This window comes from Salmo trutta, chromosome 23, assembly GCF_901001165.1.
Source record: "Salmo trutta chromosome 23, fSalTru1.1, whole genome shotgun sequence".
Classification (NCBI taxonomy): Eukaryota; Metazoa; Chordata; class Actinopteri; order Salmoniformes; family Salmonidae; genus Salmo; species Salmo trutta.
The window spans coordinates 20,607,466-20,633,272 of record NC_042979.1 but is presented as its reverse complement, the minus strand read 5'-3'; the positions used below and the strand labels follow the sequence as shown (position 1 = coordinate 20,633,272).

At 44.2% G+C, this 25,807-nt stretch overlaps 1 protein-coding gene across 10 annotated transcripts in view; it reads left to right on the top strand.

The window, feature by feature from the left end:
• The window catches only part of LOC115159546 (regulator of G-protein signaling 3), a 192,598-nt gene that overhangs the window by 144,495 nt on the left and 22,296 nt on the right, over nt 1–25,807 (top strand). The window contains exon 1 of one of the 10 annotated variants that reach the window (XM_029709377.1): nt 9,113–9,130. The exons of the other annotated variants lie outside the window; for them this stretch is intronic. Within the exon in view, the coding sequence (XP_029565237.1) occupies nt 9,119–9,130 (12 nt within the window). The 5' untranslated portion in view covers nt 9,113–9,118. Of the gene's footprint in view, nt 1–9,112; nt 9,131–25,807 lie in introns of those variants that run through there. 10 annotated transcript variants of the gene reach the window in all.

Here is a 25,807-nt window from a genome sequence, read left to right as displayed (position 1 = left end):
TTCAACCCACGCCAAGGCCCCCCCTCTCCATTAACAAATGCCTGACTGGAGAGCATGTGGGTTTTTAATATGGTGTTTGATATATGGTATTTCACAGTTTATCCAATCTTGTCTTGACTGGAGTTTATATAGTAATTTAATTACATGTTTTATTGACATTACATACACAATACATGATGTAGGCCTATAGCAAGGGAGTTTCTCAATGGGTTTTGTGAGGTTTCCAAGTGATCATCTCCAGTAAGTTTCCCATCTCTTATTCCCTTTTACGACCAGTACAAATGGGTTTAGAACGTATATGAACTCACCTACCTTTTATCCAAACGTGATGCTCATGATACATGAGCCACTCTTTTGTTTATTTCCAACATCATCAGCAGGTTTTGGGAAGAGGATGAACGGGAGGGTATGACTGTAAGTAAGTGTGTGTGTGTGTGTGTGTGTGTGTGTGTGTGTGTGTGTGTGTGTGTGTGTGTGTGTGTGTGTGTGTGTGTGTGTGTGTGTGTGTGTGTGTGTGTGTGTGTGTGTGTGTGTGTGTGTGTGTGTGTGTGTGTGTGAAGAGGTATTAACGTGGCAAGGATAGATCTTCATGATACATATCCTGTGTCTTACTTTGTCATAGAATAAACTAAGGCACTGGCATAGTTACATAGTGTTGTCTGTCTTGAGCAATAGTCTCCCGTATTAGTTTCTCTCTCTAACTTTTTCTGTTCCGCCGGCCACTTGGAAAGGCCTGCTGGGACTGGAACTGATTGAAGTGAAGAGGGGGGTTGGGGGGAATTCAGCTTTTGGGGAGAGAGGCAGGTGTAATGACAAGGATGGAGCATGCATCAAGGTAAAGAGACATTAATGAGGAAGTTGGCCTTCTGTTTTCATGGCTGTTACCATGATTACACCTCTGATACAGCGCAAACATTCTAAAAGTCAATCACATGTTGTTTATCTGCGTTGGTTTGAATCCCAGCCTAAGAAGCTCTGGGCAAAAGTAGTTGATGACATAGATCAGCCCTTTTCCTGCAGTGCCGCAGGTACAGCAAGATTTTGTTCTAACTAGACACCACACCAGACCAACTGAGCTAATTGATCAGTTCAGTGATTGCCTAAATTCAACACACCTGGTCTTCCAGATCAGTTCAATCTTAAACATGAAGTGCCTGCAGCCCTCCAAGACCAGGGTTGCCTACCCCTGACATAGGGAATAGAGAACCTTTCTTTACTCGCCCACAGTGACAATGACCCATTCCTGATTGGTCTAGACACTCCATTCCAAAGAGTTATGTGGCCTGCTAACACAGGTCATTGTTTCCTGCCTCACCCCATTTGGATAAGTGTTAGATAAAGCTAATGCAGTAAAAATGTACTAAGTGGGTTTAGTAGGGATGAGTTGTGGCCTGTGACACATTTTCTCTTCACACCCTCCTACATTATTCTGTGAGGCTAGCGCATGATGCTAGGCTATACATACAACTGAATGAATGCTTGTGTGGCGTGCTACGTGGCGTGAATGCCAACCCAGATAGAGATAGATGTAATGGGTAACGCATGATCAAAATACCCTTCAGTGTGCTGGGGTAAATATACTGTGAGACTCGAGGAGGGACGCATTTAGAGCGGGGAGAATGCTAGCTATGTATGTGCATTCCTCCAAGGGGATGCCGCTGGACAGGCAGGAAAAGGGGAAGAAATTGTGGCTCTGGAGATAGACAGTCACACTGACATGAGGGGGAAAGAGCAGGCTATCTGGGCGACTACGATAGCGGGTCTTCTGAGAAGAGCCATCAGAATGAGGTTTTCATGGGCTTATGAAGGAGTGTCAGATTGTTCTGACATGGACGCCTTTCTTTGTGACTGACTGTCTGTCAAAACAAATAGAATGGTTATGCAACTTAAAGAGATGTGCCTGCCTGCTTTATAGATTTCCTGCCTTTCCTAGGGATATTACAGGCCATAGTTAAACTGGAGGACTCTGTGTGCTTTTGTTTGTGTAACTATGTTTTTATACGTCATTTAATTTCAAAATGGTAGACATTGGCCCTGCACCCTGACAAACAGTCTTCAATATTTTATATTCTTCACAACTACGAAGTGCCAAATATTATTATTATGTGAGTGAGTGAGTGAGTGAGAGAGAGAGTGAGAGAGAGAGAGAGAGAGAGAGGTTAAGTCTCTCTTCTCTAATCTAATCGGAGACTCCCTTTGTTGAACAGCTCAATGTCAAACAAACTATTCAACCTTTTAAGGAGACATTTATTCACAGTCATAATTATTAGTATTAACATTATATTCATTATCATTCTTAATGGGTAAATTTACATTGACAACTTAGACAAGTTCTGTAGCCACTAGAAATTTACAAATGTGATCCGAGATCTGCCATTGCCAAGTACACTACATTACCAAAGGTATGTGGACACCTGCTCGTTGAACATCTCATTCCAAAATCTTGGGCATTAATATGGAGTTGGTCTCCCCTTTGCTGCTATAACAGCCTCCACTCTTCTGGGAAGGCTTTCCAATAGATGTTGGAACATTGCTGTGGGAGGATTAGTAAGGTCGGGCACTGATGTTGGGTATTAGGCCTGGCTTGCAGTCGGCGTTCCAATTAATCCCAAAGGTGTTCGATGGGGTTGAGGTCAGAGCTTTGTGCAGGTCAGTCAAATTCTTCCACACCGATCTTGACAAAACATTTCTGTATGGACCTCGCTTTGTGCACAGGGTCATTGTCATGCTGAAACAGCAAAGGGCCTCCCCCAAACTGTTACCACAAAGTTGGAAACACAGAATCATTTAGAATGTCATTGTATGCTGTAGAGTTAAGATTTCCCTTTACTGGAACTAAGAGGCCTAGCAGTGGAAAAACAGCTCCAGACCATTATTCCTCCTCCACCAAACTTTACAGTTGGCACTATGCATTCAGGCAGGTAACATTTTCCTGGCATCCTCCAAACACAGATTTGTCCATCGGACTGCCAGATGGTGAAGCGTGATTCATCACTACAGAAAATACATTTCCACTGCTCCAGAGTCCAATGGCGGCGAGCTTTACACCCCTCCAGCTGACGCTTGGCATTGCGCATGGTGATCTTAGGCTTGAGTGCGGCTACTCGGCCATGGAAACCCATTTCATGGCCCAACCCATTTCGCTCCCAACGAACAGTTGTTGTGCTGACTTTGCTTCCAGAGGCAGTTCGGAAGTGTTGCAACAGAGGACAGACAATTTTTACGCACTTCGCACTTCAGCACTCGGCAGACCCGTTCTGTGAGCTTGTGTGGCCTACCACTTCGCGGCTGAGCCGTTGTTGCTCCTAGACGTTTCCACTTCACAATAACAGCCCTTAAAGTTGAACGAGGCAGCTCTAGCAGTGCAGACATTTGACCAACTGACTTGTTGGGAAGGTGACATCCTATGACGGTGCCATGTTGAAAGTCATTGAGCTCTTCAGTAAGGCCATTCTACTGCCAGTGTTTGTCTATGGAGATTGCATGGCTGTGTGTTCTATTTTATACACCAGTCAGCAAAGGGTGTGGCTGAAATAGCCGAATCCACTAATTTGAAGGGGGTGCCCACATACTTTGTATATATAGTGTATTAATGAAAGATCGGTGCTTATGCATAAAATACTTTATCAGTATGTTGATTACCCTCCCTAAACCCACAAAGAGCATGTAGTAGCACAGTGGCAAGAGAAAACTCTTGCTGGAAGCAAGAAACATTTAGACGAATCCTCCTCTGGCTGACCAAGTTCAGAGTATAGGATATGCACTGACTATACAAAACATTTCTCATTCCATGAGATAGACTGACCAGGTGAATCCAGGTGAAAGCAATGATCCCTTATTGATGTAACTTGTTAAATCTACTTCAATCAGTGTAGATGAAGGGGAGGAGACCGGTTAAATAAGAATTTTTAAGCCTTGAGACAATTGAGACATGGATTGTGTATGTGTGCCATTCAGAGGCTGAATGGCCAACACAAAAAATGTAAGTGCCTTTGAATGGAATATGGTAGTAGCTGCCAGGCACACCAGTTTGAGTGTGTCAAGAATGGTCCACCACCCAAAGGACATCCAGCCAACCTGACACAAGTGTGGGAAGCATTGGAGTCAACATCCCTGTGGAAGGCATTCGACACCTTCTAGAGTCCATGCCCTGACGAATTGAGGCTGTTCTGAGGGCAAAAGGGGGGGAGTTCAACTCAATGTTAGGAGGGTGTTCCTAATGTGTTGTACCTGTCCTAAAATATAATCATTTCAGATCTGCACAAGTACCTAGGAGCTGAAGGTCAACTTAGGATTCAGTATCAGAACACCAAGTTATAAATGTCATGAATGGCACCCTTTTTCCTTGGGACGTAGCCATGATAAGGTGCCATTCAGAATGCCCACGCCCAGTAGTCTGCAGAATGCAGCCAGGCGGTCTGTCCAAAGTTCCCAGCTCCAATCCCCATCAGGTGGTGTTGCTACCAAGTGGGCCAGCCATTTAACATTTTGACATTTTAGTCATATAGCAGATGCTCTTATCCAGAGCGACTTACAGTAGTGAGTGCATATATTTTCATAACTTATCGTACCAACCCACACCCCACTAACCAAACCTCTAGACTTGACCCTGCCATAAGGTCAGCCTTGCGTTAGCTCCCTCTCTCTCTACAGGGTTCTACAGGAGCTCAGTTCCTCAGTCTAAAATGAAATGTTTTCTTAAATCCCTGCCACAATGGCTTGGTAATCCCCAGCTAATGAAGAGAAGCTCTTTTGTTTGTTTGTGTGGCGGTGATTGTGTGGCTGCTTCCTCTGAGGCTTTAGCGTGCTGGGGTCTTAGAAGCAGCATTATGAGACACAGTGGGAATGGGCTATGGGAACAGTCTGCCTTCATCCATTTAGAACGAAATGTTGCTTGGCACTGATTCAGGAACAGTGTGGAGGAACATTGGTGAGTGGGGATTTGCTTCTAAGGCCTTATAAAGTGCAGGAGAGCTGAGAGACTGAGGGAGAGGTGGACAGTGCACTCAGATCAATCATGTTTTATTTGCATACAGCTTTTTTTGTCCTTAAGTGCTCAACTTAACAGTCACCCAGGCCCAAAGTTCAGAAGAGACTTGAAAAGGTTGACAGGACTGCCATTGCCAAGTGAGGGAGGGATGTAGCTTCTCTGTCCAGCTCCTCTCTTCCCGACAAACCTCTTGTCACTACCTACCTAATTTCCCTCTGTGTGTAGTGTACAGGCGTGGGTTGGCATAGGAGGTTGTGTGGTGTCCACAACAAGACATCCACAACAAACTAGCCCTTGACGTCTGGCTATGTGGAGAACATCCAGCAGGCCCCTCTCTTCATCCTCCATGCAGTGTGTTTGTGTGTGGATGTGTGTGTGTGTGTGTGTGTGTGTGTGTGTGTGTGTGTGTGTGTGTGTGTGTGTGTGTGTGTGTGTGTGTATGTGTGTTTGTGTAGGTAGTGACTGCCTGTTGGGTGCGTTAGTGGCACCGGTTGCCATAGCAGTGCTTTGGCAAGTATTGTGTAGAGAGGAGACACACTCACTATGTCAGTGAACAAGCCGTTCACCAGTCGATAAACACACACTGACTCAGACACACTCGACACACACTTCTACGCAGGGAGTTTCAAGGCAGATCTTTCTCTCCATACTCCGTTGCCAGGTTCCACAAGCTCATAGTTAAGTTGTGAGGTTAGTTGGGGCTGGAGATGGAACTTGATAATGTTCATCACTCATTCTCCCTTCCTCTTTTTCTGTCTCTCATCGTCTCTCTCTCTCTCTCATCCCTCAGTCCCACCCTCCAAAATCAAAATCAAATCAAATCAAATGTATTTATATAGCCCTTCGTACATCAGCTGATATCTCAAAGTGCTGTACAGAAACCCAGCCTAAAACCCCAAACAGCAAGCAATGCATGTGAAAGAAGCACGGTGGCTAGGAAAAACTCCCTAGGAAAAACTCCCTAGAAAGGCCAAAAACCTAGGAAGAAACCTAGAGAGGAACCAGGCTATGAGGGGTGGCCAGTCCTCTTCTGGCTGTGCCAGGTGGATATTATAACAGAACATGGTCAAGATGTTAAAATGTTCATAAATGACCAGCATGGTCAAATAATAATAATCATTGTAGTTGTCGAGGGTGCAACAAGCACGTCCGGTGAACAGGTCAGGGTTCCATAGCCGCAGGCAGAACAGTTGAAACTGGAGCAGCAACACGGCCAGGTGGACTGGGGAGAGCAAGGAGTCATCATGCCAGGTAGTCCTGAGGCATGGTCCTAGGGCTCAGGTCCTCCGAGAGAAAGAAAGAAAGAGAGAAAGAGAGAATTAGAGAGAGCATATTTAAATTCACACAGGACACCGGATAAGACAAGAGAAATACTCCAGATGTAACAGACTGACCCTAGCCCCCCGACACATAAACTACTGCAGCATAAATACTGGAGGCTGAGACAGGGTTACAGAAACCACTGCCCAGAGGTCCATCTCCTTCTTTCTCACTCCCTGTTCTGTATCTCCCTCCATCGTCTTCTTCAGTACAGCCTGTTCTGTAACCCTGTTCCCTGCCTGGGGAGATGTCAGGTAATTCCATCCCTATGTCACCCTGACTCCTAACAACTGTGTTAGAGAGTGTGTGTGGTGGTGTTGTGTTTTGGAGGTGGTAGAGAGCCAGTTGGGGAGTCTTCATCGCTGACATTAGCTGAGAGAACACCCTGCTCTCTCTATCTCTGTGTGTAGCACATTGATCCCACAGAGAGAACACGGCTTCTTCCCAAATAGAACCCAATTCCTTATTTAGTGCACTACTTTTGACCAGGACCCATAAGGCTCTATATGACTACATAGAGGGTAGGGTTCCATTTAGGATGCACACCAAAGCACCTTGAACAACAACAGAAAGCCCAGTCCTTTTCCCACAGGCACGATACAGCCAATAGATCATGTTGATGGTCAAACAGTACAACGTCTATGTCATATTCATCTCCTTGTTTTCTCACTATCTATTTGACCCTCTATCTGACCTGTTCATGCTCATAACTACCCGATGGAGTACATGACGTTAACCAAGTTTCATAACTCATCTGAACTTTATATGACCATAATGTACCCGCGGTCATGTCTCCATATCCAATGGTAACACAACACGGTCTGTGCTACAGAGAAAAGGATATTGTTCTCTAGCCATGTGCTACTGACCCAACAAGAACCACATTATCCAGCGCTTACTTCATCTTCCAAACCTCATTTCAGGAATGCCAATGTTTAAAGGCCCAGTGCAGTCAAAATTATGTTTTTGCCTGTGTTTTGTATCATATTGTACAACAGCTGATAAAACTAACACTGTAAAAGTGGGATTTTGTTTTACCATTGTTAATTCCTGATAGTTGCTGGTTGAAAATACAATCTACACAAGACCTTCTAATCAGTAGGTTTGCATGGGCGGGAGTTTCGGCTTTCCTTGGTGACATCGCCATGCGGTAAATTGGTTAATAGACCAATAACAAAGAGAGTTCCAGACCTCTGCCAATAACAGCTAGTTTTCAGTTTTCCCCTCCCCACTCAGACCACTCCCAGACTGTCCTACAAAATTCTTGCTTGAAAAATAGTTTTTTGCTAAAAAGCTATTTTTGCCCATTTTCATGGAACTCTATTACAGTAAGGTACTTACTTATTATGGCCTGTGTCAGTAAATGTAAAAGTATTTGATATTGATATAAAAACATATATTAAATAAGCTTCTGATGAGGTATTTTAATATAATTTTTGAATTTATAGCCATAAATAATATTTCCACAGTAGTTGATTGTCACGTGTGCTCCTTCTCCGGCCTCTAGGTCACCAGGCTGCTCATTAGGGTGCACACCTTTCACCAGCGTTAGACGCATAATGACACTCACCTGGACTCCATCACCTCCTTGATACCCTGCCCTATATATGTCACTCCCTTTGGTTTCATTCCTAGTCGTCATTGTTCTTGTTCTATGTCGGTGCGCTGTTCGTGGTTCTTGTTATTTTATTTAATGAATGTATTCACTCCCTGACCTTGTTTCCCGACTTTCAGCGTACGTCGTTACAGAATGACGACTCATCAAAGGGAGTGTTTTTTTGTTGTTGTGTGTGTTTGGGGTGATGTCGGGTCCGGGTGTTGGAGCCGGAGCTATCTGGGAGGCCTCAGCCGGTTTGTAGGCTCCCATGCTTCAGCGCGTTCGATAGGCTCCCATGACGAAGTTGGGTGAACAGGTTCCCATGCCTCAGCCGGGGTAACCGGGGAGGTCTCAGCCGGCTCATCAGGTTCACTCCTCAGACGGTTCGTCAGGTTTCTGCGCCTCGGGATCGTCCCTGTGGTTGGTGTCCTGCGGCTGGAGCCGAACGCGCCGGGGGGCACTGTCACGTATGCTGTCTCTCCGGCGCTCTAGGTTGTCATGCTCCCGTGCCTCAGCCGGATGGACAGGTTCCCGTGCCTTAGCAGAGGTGACCGGTCCGCTCCTGAACCCCGGGATCGTCATCTTGGTCGGCGTCCTGCGGCTGGAGCTGCGCGTTGGGGAGGGAGTACTGTCACGTAGCTCCCTCTCCGGCCTCTAGGTCAGCAGGCTGCTCATTAGGGAGCACACCTGTCACCAGCGTTAGGCGCATAATGACACTCCTTGATTACCTGCCCTATTTATGTCACTCCCTTTGGTTTCTTCCCCAGTTGTCATTGTTCCTGTTCTATGTCGGTGCGCTGTTTGTTTCTTGTTTTGTTCTTTAATTTATTAAATGTATTTACTTCCTGACCTTGCTTCCAGACTTTCAGCGTACATTGATGTCCAGGAGCTTGAGCTTTCCACTTTGGTATATGTGGTTTTTCACCAATGAATACAGTAACAAACTAACTTTTGATTGGCATTGAGTTGAGGGCATGCATTAGCCTGTGAATTGGGACAGTTCTGCCTATCATGTACCACTCTATTCTCATGTCCTGACGTTGTACTGATATATCTCTGGCTTAGACAGCAAAGTAGACACAGGAACTTCTGTGTGGAGATGATAAAGACAGAGCAATTTACTGCTCAGATAAACTCAGTGCCTGGAAACCAGTCGACCGATACTGCTTTGGAGTTGGGATCCATGCTATTCTGTACAATAGGTTTCTTCTATGGAGAGCAAGGTAATAGTATATTCTAATCCACATTTTAAACATTTCTACGCTTTGAAATGATGTACATGAAAAAAACGAGGATTATTACTGGTTATAATATGTAGCCTATAAGCCTGCTACAATGTTACACTGTTCTTCCATGACGTGCTAGCTGGTGTGTAGCTCTGTTGTAATGTATATACAGTAACTCATGCACAGTGTTAATGGAGAAACCAATTGCAAAATATCCTTGTGTTATCTTATGACGAGCTAGGTGTTGTTTTCCCCTGTTGTGATACATGGTGTAGGGATGTATCTCGCACACAGTCTCCAGAGAAGACCATGTGAGGATCTAGGTGTTTACCTCAGCTGAGAGGTGGAGTGTGACCCGCAGTGACCATGTCTGACCCGCATCCTTCCACAGCTGCTCTCTCTCTCTCCCTCTGCCATCCTCAAGCGGAATGCCGTTTACACCATTCCTCCCAGGTCCCCCTCTTCCCTATTTTCCTGCTACAGCTTTCCAAAAACTGCCCTTTTGTCTTGCTGATGGCTGAACTCCACCTCTGACATTCCCTTCAGGGTAAATACCCAAGGTTAGATTTAGGGTCAGGTCTTCGGGTCTCCCCCTCCCTCTCCCCTTCTCCTCTTTTCCTTCTCCTGTCGCTGTCAGATGAGGGGTCAGGTCTCCCCCTCTCCCCTGTCTCCCCCTTTCCTTTTTTCTTCCCTCTCCCTTCGCTGTCAAAGGAATTTCTCATCAGAGCTGCGCTGGCTGTGATGAATGTCTCACTGCTACCTTTGACAGGGATGAAGAAGAATTCCTATAGCTAATAATAGTCAGATGGAAGCACCCCCCTCAAAAATACCTTGTGTTGTTGTTTCTTTAACAATGCTTCAGGAATGTCGTCCTTTCCAAGGACCTACGGAAAAGGGTATAGGCCGCTAAGAATTGGGGACTGGAAGGCATGCCAAAGTTGTAGACGAAATTGCTTACCAAGGCTGATCTGTGGCCTTTTGGGAATGTCGCTAACGTTGGGGCTTTTAGAAGTCTAAGGAAGCCTGGTTGGTCTATGTGAAGAGATCCACATTGTTCCACAACATCCTGTACACCACAGGAAGTTCTTACTCAGACAGGAAGCAGCCATGTCCTGCAAGTGCTGAATAACAGCAGGAAGAGACTGGGGGGGGGGGGGGGGGGGGGGTCAGATTAAAAAGAATCCACACACACACAAACATTTTCTTTACAGAGTGAGGAGTGACTTATGGTTCTGTTTCCTGGCTGTGGTTTATTGAGTTTGTCATTAGACACACTGGTTGATTGTGTGAGACTGTATTGGACTTTTCTGAATGTGTGTGTACGTGTCTTTATCAATGTGTGCATGCTTGTTTGTGTGTTTGCGTGGGTGTGTATATCAATTTGTTTGTGTGTGTATCAATGTGTGTGCCCACAAAACACTGCACAGAGGACCCATGGCTCCAGCTTTCTTGCCCTGTCCTCTTCTCCTCCAGTGAGTGTTGAGTGATATCTGAGGGTGCTTTCTGACTAACAATGGAGGGTCCTAGGAGGAGGATTCTACAGTTACAGACAGAATACAATTATCGTTCTTTCTAAATGTTCCATTGCCATACTGGCTGGCAACGTTCTTATCCCTTACTTGCTAGCTAGCCAACTACGGCTAACTTACAGTTATGTCAAACAGTGCAGCCAGAATAACAACAGTAGCTGCATTTGTATTTGTTTGAACTGTTTTCTAGTGGCATTTATTTGGACACATCCATAACAATTAGTTAATGAGGCACAATTTTGCCTGGCATAGAAAATGTGCTCTCTCGTCAGCACAATGTTGTTCAGAGGAGCTAGTCAACAACACAGCTAACACAGTCACTTCAAACTGAAGCTGGAAAGACTGCAAACTAGCTGCACTTCGTTTCGTTTGCCATTTTTCATTTGTGACCGAACGGCATTTGTGAAATGGTGTTTTTTATATTGGATAAAAGTAGAGACTCAGAACTAGAAAATGGTATATCATACGCTACAGTTGAAAAACAATGGGAAAGTAATTCTGCTTTGAAAGTTGATAAACTTGTAACCTCCACTTTTGAGAAAATGACCCTTTGAATGTTTTGGTACACCTACTGGAGAGCTTTACTTTGTCTACACCCATTCAGCATCGTTCACACCCTCTTAAGCCTTAGCCCCACCCATCTCTTTAAGTATTTACATGTGAGGCCATGTACTTAACAACCAAAGATTTCAAGACTAAAGACTGGTTTATACTAGGGGTGTGTTCATAAATTCAGTCTGGAGTGCCAGAGTGTGCGCAGAGTGCGCTCTGGGCTTTTGTAAACTCAGAGCATTGTCAGATTGTCTGTTTGTAAATTCAGAGCATTTTGCTCTAGGAACATTCAGAGCGCACACTGGACGCTCTGGCTGAGGAGTAGGGTTGATCCGAAGGTTCTGACCTAACAACAGCAGGCAAGCACCCAAGCTAACTGGCTGAGGTTGGCTAGCTTGCTAGCTACTTCCAGATGCAAATGAGAGAACAACTCACTCTGACCATTTTACTCGCCCTATCAGAGCTAATTAGGCTATTTTTTACATTATCAATAGCGTCGGTGACTGTAACTGTGTGGCTGGCAACATTTTAATTACGCTTTTTTGTCAACGTTTACTGACACTGGCCATATTCAACTGGTGTTGAGCGTTCGTAAATTCGTCAGTTATTCTGCATTCTGGCACACTCAGACGAGAGTGCTCTGAAATCGCTGTAGATAGCCAGAACGAATTTACCAACTACATCTATTGACAGTTGTCGCAATGAAATCATGAACATTCTATTGAAATGGTGACTTGCATAGATAGTGGAATCTTTTGTTTAAACATGTAGCTACAGTAGCTAGCTAAACAATGAACCAACTAATAACATTACTACCCTGCATGAATCTGCATGTAGCTAACCAACCAGGTTCAATGTTAGCTAGTTGCTAACATTAGTCAATAACTAGTAATGCAAATGTCTCTGAGATACGAATAATATTACTACATAGATCCTATATGTAACGTTAGTTAGCGAGCCAGCCAGCTAATGTTAGCTAGATAGCTAACAGTACTCTTTAACTTGAAATGAAAATGACTTTCTGACAAAATTAGAAATGTGTAATATCTGAAAATATCACGAGCTAGACTATCTTACCCATATACATGGATGGACGCTTCTCCCTCTCTGTGACGGATGCCATGGTTGCCCTTAGTTTGAAGATGTAATCCGGAGACAGGTGTTTTATACAATAGCCTTCTGTGTGTTCTCTTTTTGACTCACTAAGCATATGTGCAATCAAACATAAGAATTTCTCAATCTCCTTAGCTATCATACTCTAATTCCACTGATTTCAAAACTCGGTCCTACTACGTGATATCTTTCAAAAAAGCCACGTTAGAAATGATAACCTACACATACTGACCAGCTCATGTTATAGACAGAAGCATGCTACATGGAAGACCAATCTGAGCTCATCTCTCGGCATGACCAGCCAAGCCATTATTTCAGCCAATCATGGCTATCGGGAGGGTTCCTACCTTTTTCCATGGCTAAACCAACTAGGCTCCAAATTTAACAATTGTATTCGTTTTTACAGATGGCATACAAGTTTGTTATTAAAACACAGAAGCATTTGTGCCATTTCTTTTTATCAAAACGCATTTTAATTTTAAATTGCTCTCCTGTGAAGTAGTGACGCTCGACTGACTGAGAAACGCTGCCTGCCTGTCTGTCTCGTCCCGCCTCCCAACACATTCATTACTATGGGACACCTGGAGATTGGATTTCAATATTGAAACAATGTTGCAAATGTCAGAGAGACAGACAGCAAGGTTTACGATAATCCAATTTTATCGTGAGAAGGGCCTTGGTCAGGGATGTGACCAAGAACCCGAAGGACAACCATCTCTGCAGCACTCCACTAATCAGGCCTTTATGGTGGAGTGGCCAGACGGAAGCCACTCCTCCAGTAAATGGAACATGACAGCTCGCTTGGAGTTTGCCAAAATGCACCTAAAAGGTTTGGTTTGATGCAACCAAGATGGATCTCTTGTCTGGAGGAAGCCTGGCTCCATCCCTATGGTGAAGCATGGTGGTGGCAGCATCATGCTGTGGGGATGTTTTTCAGCCCAGGGACTGGGAGACTAGATAGGATCGAGGAAAAGATGAACGGAGCAAATTACCGATAGATCCTTGATGAAAACCTGCCCCAGAGTGCACAGGACCTCAGACCGGGGTGAAGGTTCACCTTCCAACAGGATTACGACCCTAAGCATACAACCAAGACAACGCAGGATTGGCTTCGGGACAAGTCTCTGAATGTCCTTAAGTGACCTAGCCAGAGCCTGGACTTGAACCCAATCGAACATCTCTTGAGAGACGTGAAAATAGCTGTGCAGCAACGCTCCCTATCGAACCTGATAGCGCTGGAGAGGATCTGCAGAGAAGCTTGTAATGTCATACCCAAGAAGAATCGAGGCTGTAATCGCTGACAAAGGTGCTTCAACAAAGTACTGAGTAAAGGGTCTGAATACTTATGTTAATGTAATATTTCTGTTTTTATTATTTTTTATAAAATAGCACAAAAAAACAACTTTGTTGTTATGGGCTATTGTGTGTAGATTGAGGCTGTAACCTAACAAAATGTGGAAAAAGTCAAGGGGTTTGAATACTTTCCGAAGGCCCTGTATATCTGAGAGAGATAAGGAAACATATTTACCCCTTATTTTTGGCACTAAACAGTCTCCATATATACTTCAGCAAATTTCTTTCAACTGGTACCGGGGGACTTTCAGACAACTCTTGTGAGGCCTGTGGGCACCCTAACCCTAACCCTAACCCTAACCCTTACACAATAAGGGACTGAAACTGTGCCATTGGGTTCAAATTTTAGAGCATTACGGTTCAAGTTCACTCATTGAGGTTAGCGTTTGCATTTGACCGTGTCTCTCCCTTCTCGTCTAACCTCCGCCCAAGAAAACGTCTCATGGCCTCCATTAGACCCGTTTTCTTCTATTCCCATCTTTTTTTTCCATTCTTCACCAAGACCCATTGTTGCTCCCATACCCCCAGGAGAGAACTCAGAGAAGCCTTATCCTCTGCTTTTTGTCCTCCTCCCGTTCCACCCTTCTCCTCTCAATGTCAGGAAACCGGGTCTAAACGGTTCACACAAACTCAAACCTGCTCAGATGGAGGAAGGGAAAGAAAGCAGGCCTGCTGAAGGAAAGAAGGAAAAGGCCAGCCCTACGTTGTCCCATGGTGAATAGTCAAGTTGTTTTTCGAAAGAGGAGAGAGGGAAGACCATTGAAAAGGAAGGAAGTGTCCTTGGGGAGGCATGAATAAGGTCAGGCTAGGGCAGCAGGCTGTAGCAGCCGGGCAGCAGCAGGAGCGAACTGCTGAATGGAGGTTAGCTATACAAAGACTAACATGATGGAGGCCAACCCTTCACCTTGGGGGATTTACTGTGGGCTGTGCTGCAGTGTGAATTGATTGGGGTGTTTTTAGCAGCCATGGTTTGTTTAGGTGTACTGGATGTGTGAATAAAGTTGTCTTTTGGGGGTGTTTTACTGGATGTGTGAGTACAATTTTTATTTGTGTGCACTGTATGTGTGGGTTAGTGTTTGTAAGTGCTGTGTGCGTGAATATGTACTGTACAGTCATGGCCAAAAGTTTTGAGAATGACACAAATATTAATTTCCACAAAGTTTGCTGCTTCAGTGTCTTTAGATATTTTTGTCAGATGTTACTATGGAATACTGAAGTATAATTACAAGCATTTCGTAAGTGTCAAAGGCTGTTATTGACAATTACATGAAGTTGATGCAAAGAGTCAATATTTGCAGTGTTGACCCTTCTTTTTCAAGACCTCTGCAATCCGCCCTGGCATGCTGTCAATTAACTTCTGGGCCACATCCTGACTGATGGCAGCCCATTCTTGCATAATCAATGCTTGGAGTTTGTCAGAATGGGATTAAGGTCCTGGCCATGGACCCAAAATATCGGTGTTTTGTTCCCCGAGCCACTTAGTTATCACTTTTGCCTTATGGAAGGTGCTCCATCATGCTGGAAAAGGCATTGTTTGTCACCAAACTGTTCCTGGATGGTTGGGAGAAGTTGCTCTCGGATTATGTGTTGGTACCATTCTTTATTCATGGCTGTGTTCTTAGGCAAAATTGTGAGTGAGCCCACAACCTTGTCTGAGAAGCAACCCAACACATGAATGGTCTCAGGATGTGTTATTGTTGGGATGACACAGGACTGATGGTAGCGCTCACCTTGTCTTCTCCGGACAAGCTTTTTTCCGGATGCCCCAGACAATCGGAAAGGGGATTCATCAGAGAAAATGACTTTACCCTAGTCCTCAGCAGTCTAATCCCTGTACCTTTTGCAGAATATCAGTCTGTCCCTGATGTTTTTCCTGGAGAGAAGTGGCTTCTTTGCTGCCCTTCTTGACACCAGGCCATCCTCCAAAAGTCTTCGCCTCACTGTGCGTGCAGATGCACTCACACCTGCCTGCTGCCATTCCTGAGCAAGCGCTGTACTGGTGGTGCCCGATCCTGCAGCTGAATCAACTTTAGGAGACGGTCCTGGCTCTTGCTGGACTTTCTTGGGCGCCCTGAAGCCTTCTTCACAACAATTGAACCGCTCTCCTTGAAGTTCTTGATGATCCGATAAGTGGTTGATTTAGGTGCAATCTTACTGCCAGCAATATCCTTGCCTGTGAAGCCTTTTTTTTGCAAAGCAATGATGATGGCACGTGTTTCCTTGCAGGTAGCCATGGTTGACAGAGGAAGAACAATGATTCCAAGCACCACCCTCCTTTTGAAGCTTCCAGTCTGTTATTCGAACTCAATCAGCATGACAGAGTGATCTCCAGCTTTGTCCTCATCAACACTCACACCTGTGTTAACGAGAGAATCACTGACATGATGTCAGCTGGTCCTTTTGTGGCAGGGCTGAAATGCAGTGGAAATGTTTTTGGGGGATTCAGTTCATTTGCATGGCAAAGAGGGACTTTGCAGTTAATTGCAATTCATCTGATCACTCTTCATAACATTCTGGAGTATATGCAAATTGCCATCATACAAACTGAGGCAGCAGACTTTGTGAAAATTTATATTTGTGTCATTCTCAAAACTTTTGGCCACGACTGTATTTCTGTGTCTGAGTGTGTAGTGTTTATTTGCTTTCACTGTTTGCGAGAAACGTGAGCACATGTGAGTGAGTGAATGTGTGTATGTACGTTCCCCTTCTCTGTTTCCACTCATGCCATATCCCAGCTCTCTGTTATCAGGGAACAACAAGCCAGTGATGTGACTGCCAGCTGATGTTCTGAACTTCATCATGCGTGTAGCAATCAATCAAATGTTATTTGTCACATGCGCCGAATACAGCAGGTGCAGGTAGACTTTACTGTGATATGCTTGCTTACGAGCCGTTCCCAATGATGCAGAGTTAAACATAAGAAAAATATAGTAACACAAGAATGAAGCTATATACAGGAAGTACCAGTACCATATCATTGTGCAGGGGTACAAGGTATTTGAAGTAGATCTGTACATAAAGGCAGGGTAAAGTGAATAGGCATCAGAATAGATAATAATAAGAGTCAAATAAAAAACAGTAGCATCAGCATGTGATGAGTGTGAAAGTATATGTGGGGTGTGTGTGTGTGTTATGTCTGTGTGTGGGTTTGTGTGAGAGTGTCAGTAGAGTGTGTGAGAGTGTCAGTGTAGTGTGAGTGAGTGTATATATAGTCTTGTAAGTGTGCATAGATAGGGTCAATGCAGATAGTCTGGGTAACCATTTAATGATCTATTTAGCAATCTTATGGCTATTTAGAAGCCTTATGGCTTGGGGGGAGAAGCTGTCTCTGAGCCTGTAAGTCAGTTTGCGAGATGGTAGCACAGTGAACAGTCTATGGGTTGGGTGGCTGAAGTCTTTGCCAATTTTTTGTGCCTTCCTCTGATACCACCAGATATAGATGTCTTGGATGGCTGCAGTCGAGGTCAGGTGCATTTGCCATGCCAAGCGGTGATGCAGCCAGTCAAGATGCTCTTGATGGTGCAGCTGTAGAACTTTTTGAGAATCTGTGGGTCAATGCCAAATATTTTTAGTCTCCTGGGGGAAGAGATGCTATCTTGCCCTCTTCACAACTGTGCAGGTGTGTATGGACCCTGCTAAGTCCTTAGTGATGTGGACACCAAGGAACTTGATGCTCTCGACCCGCTCCACTACAGCCTCGCCGATGTGGATGGGGGTGTGCTCTCCCCTCTTTTTCCTGTAGTCCACGATCAGCTCCTTGGTCTTTCTGACATTGAGGGAGAGGATGTTGACATTGGCACCACACTGCCATGTCTCTGAGCTCCTCCTTGTAGGTTATCTCATGGCCGTCGGTGATCAGGCCTACCACCGGCGTGTCATCAGCAAACTTGATGATGGTGTTGGAGTTGTACGTGGCCACACAGTTGTGGGTGAACAGGGAGTACAGGAGGGGACTAAGTACACCACTGAGGGGCCCCCGTGTTGAGGGTATTAAACTCTCCTGTAATCCATGTACTCCCGGATCCAATTTCAGATGGAGGTGTTCAGTCCCAGGGTCCCGAGCTTGGTGATGAGCTTGGAGGTGACAATGGTGTTGAATGCTGAGCTGTAGTCTATGAACAGCATTCTCACATAGTTCTTTCCGCTCTTGTCCAGGTGGGAGAGAGCAGTGTGAAATTAAATTGATATGTTGGGGCAGAATGCAAATTGGAGTTGGTCTAGGGTGTCTAGGATGATGGTGTTGATGTGTGTCATGACCAGCCTTTCAAAGCACTTCATACAGATGTGCTTTTAAATAGTCATTTAGGCATGTTACCTTGGAGTTCTTGGGAACAGGGACAATGGTGGTCATCTTGAAGCATGTTGGGATGACAGACTGGGACAAGGAGAGATTCTAAATGTCTATCAAGACACTTGCCAGCTGATCTGCACATGCTCTAGGAACGCTATTCTGTCTGGCCCGGCGGCCTTGCGAGTGTTTACCTGTTTCAAAGTTTTATTCACATCGGCCACAGAGAGTGAGATCACACAGTCATCTGGACAACAGGGGCTTTCATGTAAGACTCTGGGTTGTTTTCTTCAAAGTGAGCATAAAAGGCATTTCGCTCGTTTGGGAGTTCTGTGTCACTGGGCATCTCATAGCTGGGTTTCCCTTTGTAGTCCGTTATCAACTGCAAGCCCTCCCACATCTGACGAGTGTCGGAACCGGTGTAATAGGATTCCACCTTCCTCCTTTATTGTCCTTTTTCATGTTTTTTGTCTCATCGGCGGTCGTAGCGCGCTTTCTTGTATGTGTCTATGTCTGAGTCCTGTTCCTTGTAAGCGGTAGCTCTAGCCTTTATCCCAGTGTGGTTACTGCCTGTAATACATGGTTTTTGGTTTGGATACGTTCATATGGTCACTGTGGGGAAGACATCTTCTATGCATTTATTGATGAAGCCCGTGACTGTGGTAAACTCCTCAATTCCAATGGGTGAATCCCGGAACATGTCCCAGTCTGTACCTGCAAAACAGTCTTGTAGCCTTGTATCTGCTTCATCAGACCACTTCCTTATTGAGTGCATCACTGGTACAGGAGGATAGAGTTGTGGAAACAGGAGGATAGAGTTGTGGTCTGATTTGCCGAAGGGAGGGCAAGGGAGTGCCTTATATGCATTTCTGTGGGTAGAATAAAAGTGGTCTAGAGTTTTAGCACCCCTTGTGGTGCAGGAGACATGTTGGTAGAATTAATTTAGCATGGTATTAAGTCCCCTGGTGTTAAAGTCTCCGCCCACAAAAAATGCTGCCTCTGGATGTGCGGTTTCTTGTTTGTTTATGCCCCATATAGTTTGTAAGTGCTAAAGTGGTGTTGGCTTGTGGTGGGATGTAGAAAGTTGTGATAATTATGGATGAGAACTCTCTTGGTAGATAAAAAGCTGTGTAGCTTACCATGAGATATTCTATATCAGGTGAGCAAAAGCTTGAGATTTCTTTCACACTGAAATCAGAGCACCAGTTGTTGTTTATGAAGACGCACAACCCTCCCCCTTTGGACTTGCCCGAGAAAGCTGTCGTTCGATCGTGTCGCTACATGGAAAAACTACTTAGTTCTATGTTCATAGATTTAGCCAGCCAAGTATCTTCAAAGCATATAATATTGTTGTTTTCTAGTCTCTCTGATAGGAGACTCTTGAACGAAGCTCATCCATCTTATTCTCAAGTGACTGGACATTTGCCAATAAAACGGAGGGGCGTGTTGGTCGATTTACTCTTCGTCTCAGTCTCACCAGGACGCCAGCCTATGAAACAAAGGAATAGGGTCTGGTGTGAACAAGGGAACAGCTGAGTCAGAGTCGGATTTGCTGTTGAAATCGAGGTTAGTAACTGTAGATCTGATGTCCAAAGTGCTAGGCGGTCAAATGTGATAATAGCATTACCGATGTATTTTTTTTCTCAATAAACACAAAAAAGTCACTAAATAGCAAAGTCAGTTTGGAACTCGTCAAATGTCGACCTTCCCTGTTAGTGCCATCTTGTGTGGGTGTGTATGTGATGTGTTCATAAATGAGTGTGGGTATGTACAGTTGAAGTTGGAAGTTTACATACACTTAGGTTGGAGTCATTCAGACCTGTTTTTCAACCACTCCACAAATTTCTTGTTAACAAACTATAGTTCTGGCAAGTCGGTTAGGACATGTACTTTGTGCATGACACAAGTAATTTTTCCAACAATTGTTTACAGACAGATTATTTCACTTCTAATTCACTGTATCACAATTCCAGTGGGTCAGAAGTATACATACACTAAGTTGACTGTGCCTTTAAACAGCTTGGAACATTCCAGAAAAGGATGTCATGGCTTTAGAAGCTTCTGATAGGCTAATTGACATAATTTGAGTCAATTGGAGTTGTACCTGTGGATGTATTTCAAGACCTACCGTCAAACTCAGTGCCTCTTTGCTTGACATCATGGGAAAATCAAAAGAAATCAGCCAAGACCTCAGAGAAAAAAATGTAGACCTCCACAAATCTGGTTCATCCTTGGGAGCAATTTCCAAACACCTGAAGGTACCACGTTCATGTGTACAAACAATAGTACGCAAGTATAAACACCATGGGTTCATGCAGCCGTCATACCGCTCAGGAAGGAGACGTGTTTCTGTCTCCTAGAGATGAACATACTTTGGTGCGAAAAGTGCAAATCAATCCCAGAACAACAGCAAAGGACTTTGTGAAGACGCTGGAGGAAACAGGTACAAAAGTATCTATATCCACAGTAAAACGAGTCCTATATCGACATAACCTGAAAGGCCACTCAGCAAAGATGAAGCGACTATTCCAAAACCACCATAAAAAAGCCAGACTACAGTTTGCAACTGCACATGGGGACAAAGATCGTACTTTTTGGAGAAATGTCCTCTGGTCTGATGAAACAAAAATAGAACTGTTTGGCCATAATGACCATTGTTATGTTTGGAGGAAAAAGGGGGAGGCTTGCAAGCCGAAGAACACCATCCCAACCGTGAAGCACGGGGGTGGCAGCATCATGTTGTGGGGGTGCTTTGCTGTAGGAGGGACTGGTGCACTTCACAAAATAGATGGCATCATGAGGAGGGAAAACTATGTGGATATTTTGAAGCAACATCTCAAGACATCAGTCAGGAAGTTAAAGCTTGGTCGCAAAGGGGTCTTCCAAATGGACAATGACCCCAAGCATACTTCCAAAGTTGTGGCAAAATGGCTTAACGACAACAAAGTCAAGGTATTGGAGTGGCCATCACAAAGCCCTGACCTCAATCCTATGGAAAATGTGTGGGTAGAACTGAAAAAGCGTGTGCGAGCAAGGAGGCCTACTAACCTGACTCAGTTACACCAGCTCTGTCAGGAAGAATGGGACAAAATTCACTCAACTTATTGTGGGAACCTTGTTGAAGGATACACAAAACGTTTGATCCAAGTTTAACAATTTAAAGGCAATGCTACCAAATACTAATTGAGTGTATGCTAACTTCTGACCCACTGGGAATGTGATGAAAGAAATAAAAGCTGAAATAAATCATTCTCTCTACTATTATTCTGACATTTCACATTCTTCAAATAAAGTGGTGATCCTATCTGACCTAAGACAGGGAATTTTTACTAGAATTAAATGTCAGGAATTGTGAAAAACTGAGTTTAAATGTATTTGGCTAAGGTCTATGTAAACTTCCGACTTCAACTGTATATGCATTGTTTGCGACCGATCAGCCCCCCATCGACCCAACCCATCAGACCTCTTGCCCACAGCCCTTCAGCGTGTTTCTGGCTCTAAGCCCCTTGGCCTGGGGGTGCAGGCCCACTGATGTCTGTCCTCAGTGGATCACGTGAGAGTTTGTTTCTGCTGTGGACCACTGCTGTGTAGACATTGGGGCTCAGGGTTACAGTATATATAGAGACTGGATCTGACCCTGCTGTTGTTCCTCTGTCCTGAGCAGACTGCTATGCCACTGTGCGAGGGGTTGGGGAGGGGTTCAGGCTTCACAGACTTCAGAAATTAAAGTGATGGAGAACGCCAGAGATTCACTATTTTAACACTTTAACATGAACAATTGATCACCAATTCCAATTGTTATACCTGTATTTCAATCTTAAAACCAATACTTTCATTGTTAGCATATGGTTAATTTCTTCATATGTCATATAAAACATTATTATGTAGTAGGTATTCAGGTTATACGTAGGTATGTGCGACAAAGGTTAAATACAGTGCAATCAGAAAGTATTCAGACAATTATATATTTTCCACATTTTGTTACGTTACAGCCTTATTCTAAAATTGATTAAATAATATTTTTCCTCATCAATCTACACACAAAACCCCATAATGACAGTGAAAATATTTTTTGCAAATGTAAAAAAATAAATACCTTATTTACATAAGTATTCAGACCCTTTGCTATGACACTCGAAATCGAGCTCAGGTGCATCTTGTTTCCATTAATCATCCTTGAGATGTTTCTACAACTTGATTGGAGTCCACCTGTGGTAAATGTAATTGATTGGACATGATTTGGAAAGGCACACACCAGTCTATATATGGTCCCACTGTTGACAATGCATGTCAGAGCAAAAACCAAGCCATGAGGTCGAAGGAATTGTCCGTAGAGCTCCGAGACAGGATCGTGTTGAGGCACAGATCTGGGGAAGAGTGCAAAAAAATGTCTGCAGCATTGAAGGTCCCCAAGAACACAGTGGCCTCCATCATTCTTAAATGGAAGAAGTTTGGAACCACCAAGACAATTCCTCTTCCAAACTGAGTGATCGGGGGAGAAGGGCCTAGGTCAAGGAGGTGACCAAGAACCCAATTGTCACTCTGACAGAGCTCCAGAGTTCCTCTGTGGAGATGGGAGAACCTTCCAGTCGGACAACCATCTCTGCAGCACTTCACCAATCAGGCCTTTATGGTAGAGTGGTCAGACAGAAGTGACTCCTCAGTAAAAGGCACATGACAGCCCGCTTGGAGTTTGCCAAAAGTCACCTAAAGGACTCTTAGACCATGAGAAACAAGATTCTCTGGTCTGATGAAACCAAAATTGAACTCTTTGGCCTGAATGCGAAGTGTCACGCCTGGATGCAACCTGGCACCATCCCTACGGTAAAGCATGGTGATGGCAGCATCATGCTGTGGGGATGTTTTTCAGCGGCAGGGACTGGGAGACTAGTCAGGATCAAGGGAAAGATGAACGGAGCAAAGTACAGAGCGCTCAGGACCTCAGACTGGGCTCACATTTCAACAGGACAAGGACCCTAAGCATACAACCAAGACAACACAGGAGTGGCTTTGAGACAAGTCTCTGAATGTCCTTGAGTGGCCCAGCCAGAGCCCGGACTTGAAACGGATCGAACATCTTTGGAGCTACCTGAAAACAGATGTGCAGCTATGCTCCCCATCTAACCTGACAGAGCTTGAAAGGATCTGCAGAGAAGAATGGGAGAAACTCCACAAATGCAGGTGTGCAAAGCTTGTAGCGTCATACCTAAGACTCAAGGCTATAATTGCTGCCAAATGTGCTTCAACACTGAGTTCTGGGTAAAGGGTGTGAATGCTTATGTAAATGTGATATTTCAGTTGTTGTTTTTTTATACATTTGCAAAAATTTCTAAAAAGCTGCTTTTTCTTTGTCATTATGGGGTATTTTGATAGTGTGGATTGATGAGGGAAAAAAGCTATTTAATACATTTTAGAATAAGGCTGTAATGTAACAAAATGTGGTAAAAGTCAAGAGGGCTGAGTACTTTCCGAATGTACTATATACAGTATCTTATCACCCGTGATACAAGTCAGTATTTGACATCCATCTATGTCTGAGGACATTGGGAGATTGTGTGGAAACCAGCCACTAGGGGCAACAGTGAACACAGTTAACTTGATTTTGGTTTTGCTAGGACATGGTGGATGGGCTCCACGTGGTGGATGGGCTTAAGCATCTGCCTCTGATTTCAAAAGTTGCAAGTTTGAAATGAACGTTTTTGATATAGTTGTTTTTGCTATTTTTGTAATCCTATCCCAAACCTTAACACTTACCTTAAAAATGTACAGTTAATGCCTAAACTTATCCTTAAACAGTCCGAAATTTGACATTTGGAACAACTTTGAAGTTTGATGTTTGAGCAACATGGATGAACATCTAAATCTGACATGAAAATGTGAGGGCTGGTAGTTTAACATGCTATTGTTAACATGCTATTTACTCTGTCTATAGCTATTCAGTCAGTAAGTCGTTTTAGGTTATGTTGCCATGTTCCTCTTATGAAAAACAACGCACCTTAAAGGCAGCAAGAAATTACAGCCCTAAACTAGGTCTGCATCACGTCACCAGACAGCATCCTACATTCCGTGAAAAATTCCCCTTTATCATCAGGGTACAGGAAGCTCGGAAAATTGGAAAGCTCTGTCCTTATTATAACAAATTATCATGTTACATGTAGTAGGAAACCCATAAACATTCCCTTTAAGAGACACAATAGAAGGGAGTCCATGTGTTCCTGTAGGTTGTAATGGGTCTTAATTGCAGTTGGAGGGTTGTTTCAAAGCGTCACATGAGCCTGGCGTTGAGTGCTTTATGGTATGAAGGGGCCTGTAACATGAGGACCTCCTCTCAATGGCTAGAACCTCATCGTGTGTCTTCATTTGGAGATCCCCGCTGAAGACTATAGCGTGTGTGTGTGTGTGTGTGTGTGTGTGTGTGTGTGTGTGTGTGTGTGTGTGTGTGTGTGTGTGTGTGAGAGAGAAAGGCAGGCGGACAGATGCAAACCATATTCCCCTGTGTCTTTGGTCAGTAATGTGGAGTTATGACCTCTGGATTAGCTATTCCTACAGTAAACCCTGTCGGTAAATAGCAGGAGGCCTGGGCTGGCCTGACTTCCCCTCATCCTCTCTGGTTACTGGGGCAAAGCCTGGCAGACAGCTCCCAGGGGTTTGGGGCACCCTGGTTCTCATGTTCCCACACTAAGATTGAACACTTTATTTTGATGTTGCTGCTGACCCTACTGACCTCAATGGGATCTGGTCGTTGCACAAGTGTGTGTGTGTGTGTGTGTGTGTGTGTCCGTGCATTTGTGTATGTTTGTCAGCCTTGAGCGTCTGGGGCTTGGAGGTGGACAGGAGGCTACTAATGATCTACACAGACATACACATGTACATTGAACAAAAATATAAACGCAACAATTTCAACAATTTTACTGAGTTACAGTTCATACAGTATGAGGAAATCAGTCAATTGAAATAAATTAATCTGGCCCTAATCTATGGATTTCACGACAGGGAATATAGATATACATCTGTTGATCGCAGATACCTTGTAAAAAATGGGCCTCACAATGGGCCTCAGGATCTCGCAACGGTATTTCTGTGCATTCAAATTGCCTTCAATAAATGCAATGGTGATCGTTGTCCGTAGTTTATGCCTGCCAATACCATAACCCCACCGCAACCATGGGAAACTCTGTTCACAATGTTGACATCAGCAAACCACTCACCCCCTCGACGCCATACAAGTGGTCTGCAGTTGTGAGTCCGTTTGGACGTGTTGCCAAATTCTCTAAAACAACGTTGGAGGTGGCTTATGGTAGAGAAATGAACATTAAATTCTCTGGCAACAGCTCTGGTGGACATTCCTGCAGTAAGCATGCCAATTGTACGCTCCCTCAACTTGAGATATCTGAGGCAATGTGTTGGATGACAAAGTGCACATTTTAGAGTAGCCTTTCATTGTCCCCAGCACAAAGTGCACCTGTGTAATGATCATGTCGTTTAATCAGCTTCTTGATATGCCACACCCGTCAGGTGAATGGATTATCTTAGCAAAGGACAAATGCTCACTAACAGGGATGCAAAGAAATTTGTGCTCCAAATGTTTGATAAATAAGTGTTTTGTGTATATGTAACATTTCTGGGCCTTTTTATTTCAGCTCATGAAACATGGGACCAACACATTACATGTCGCGTTTATATTTTTGTTCAGTTTAGATACATACACTGAGCATTGTCTGTAATCATACTTTAGGCCAGAGTAGTTAGTACTTGTGTCATTTTCTGTGTACTCAGATAACGTTAATCTTTAGATGCTAGTTTACAGCATCTGTTGTTTTGTTAGGCATCCCAGTAGCT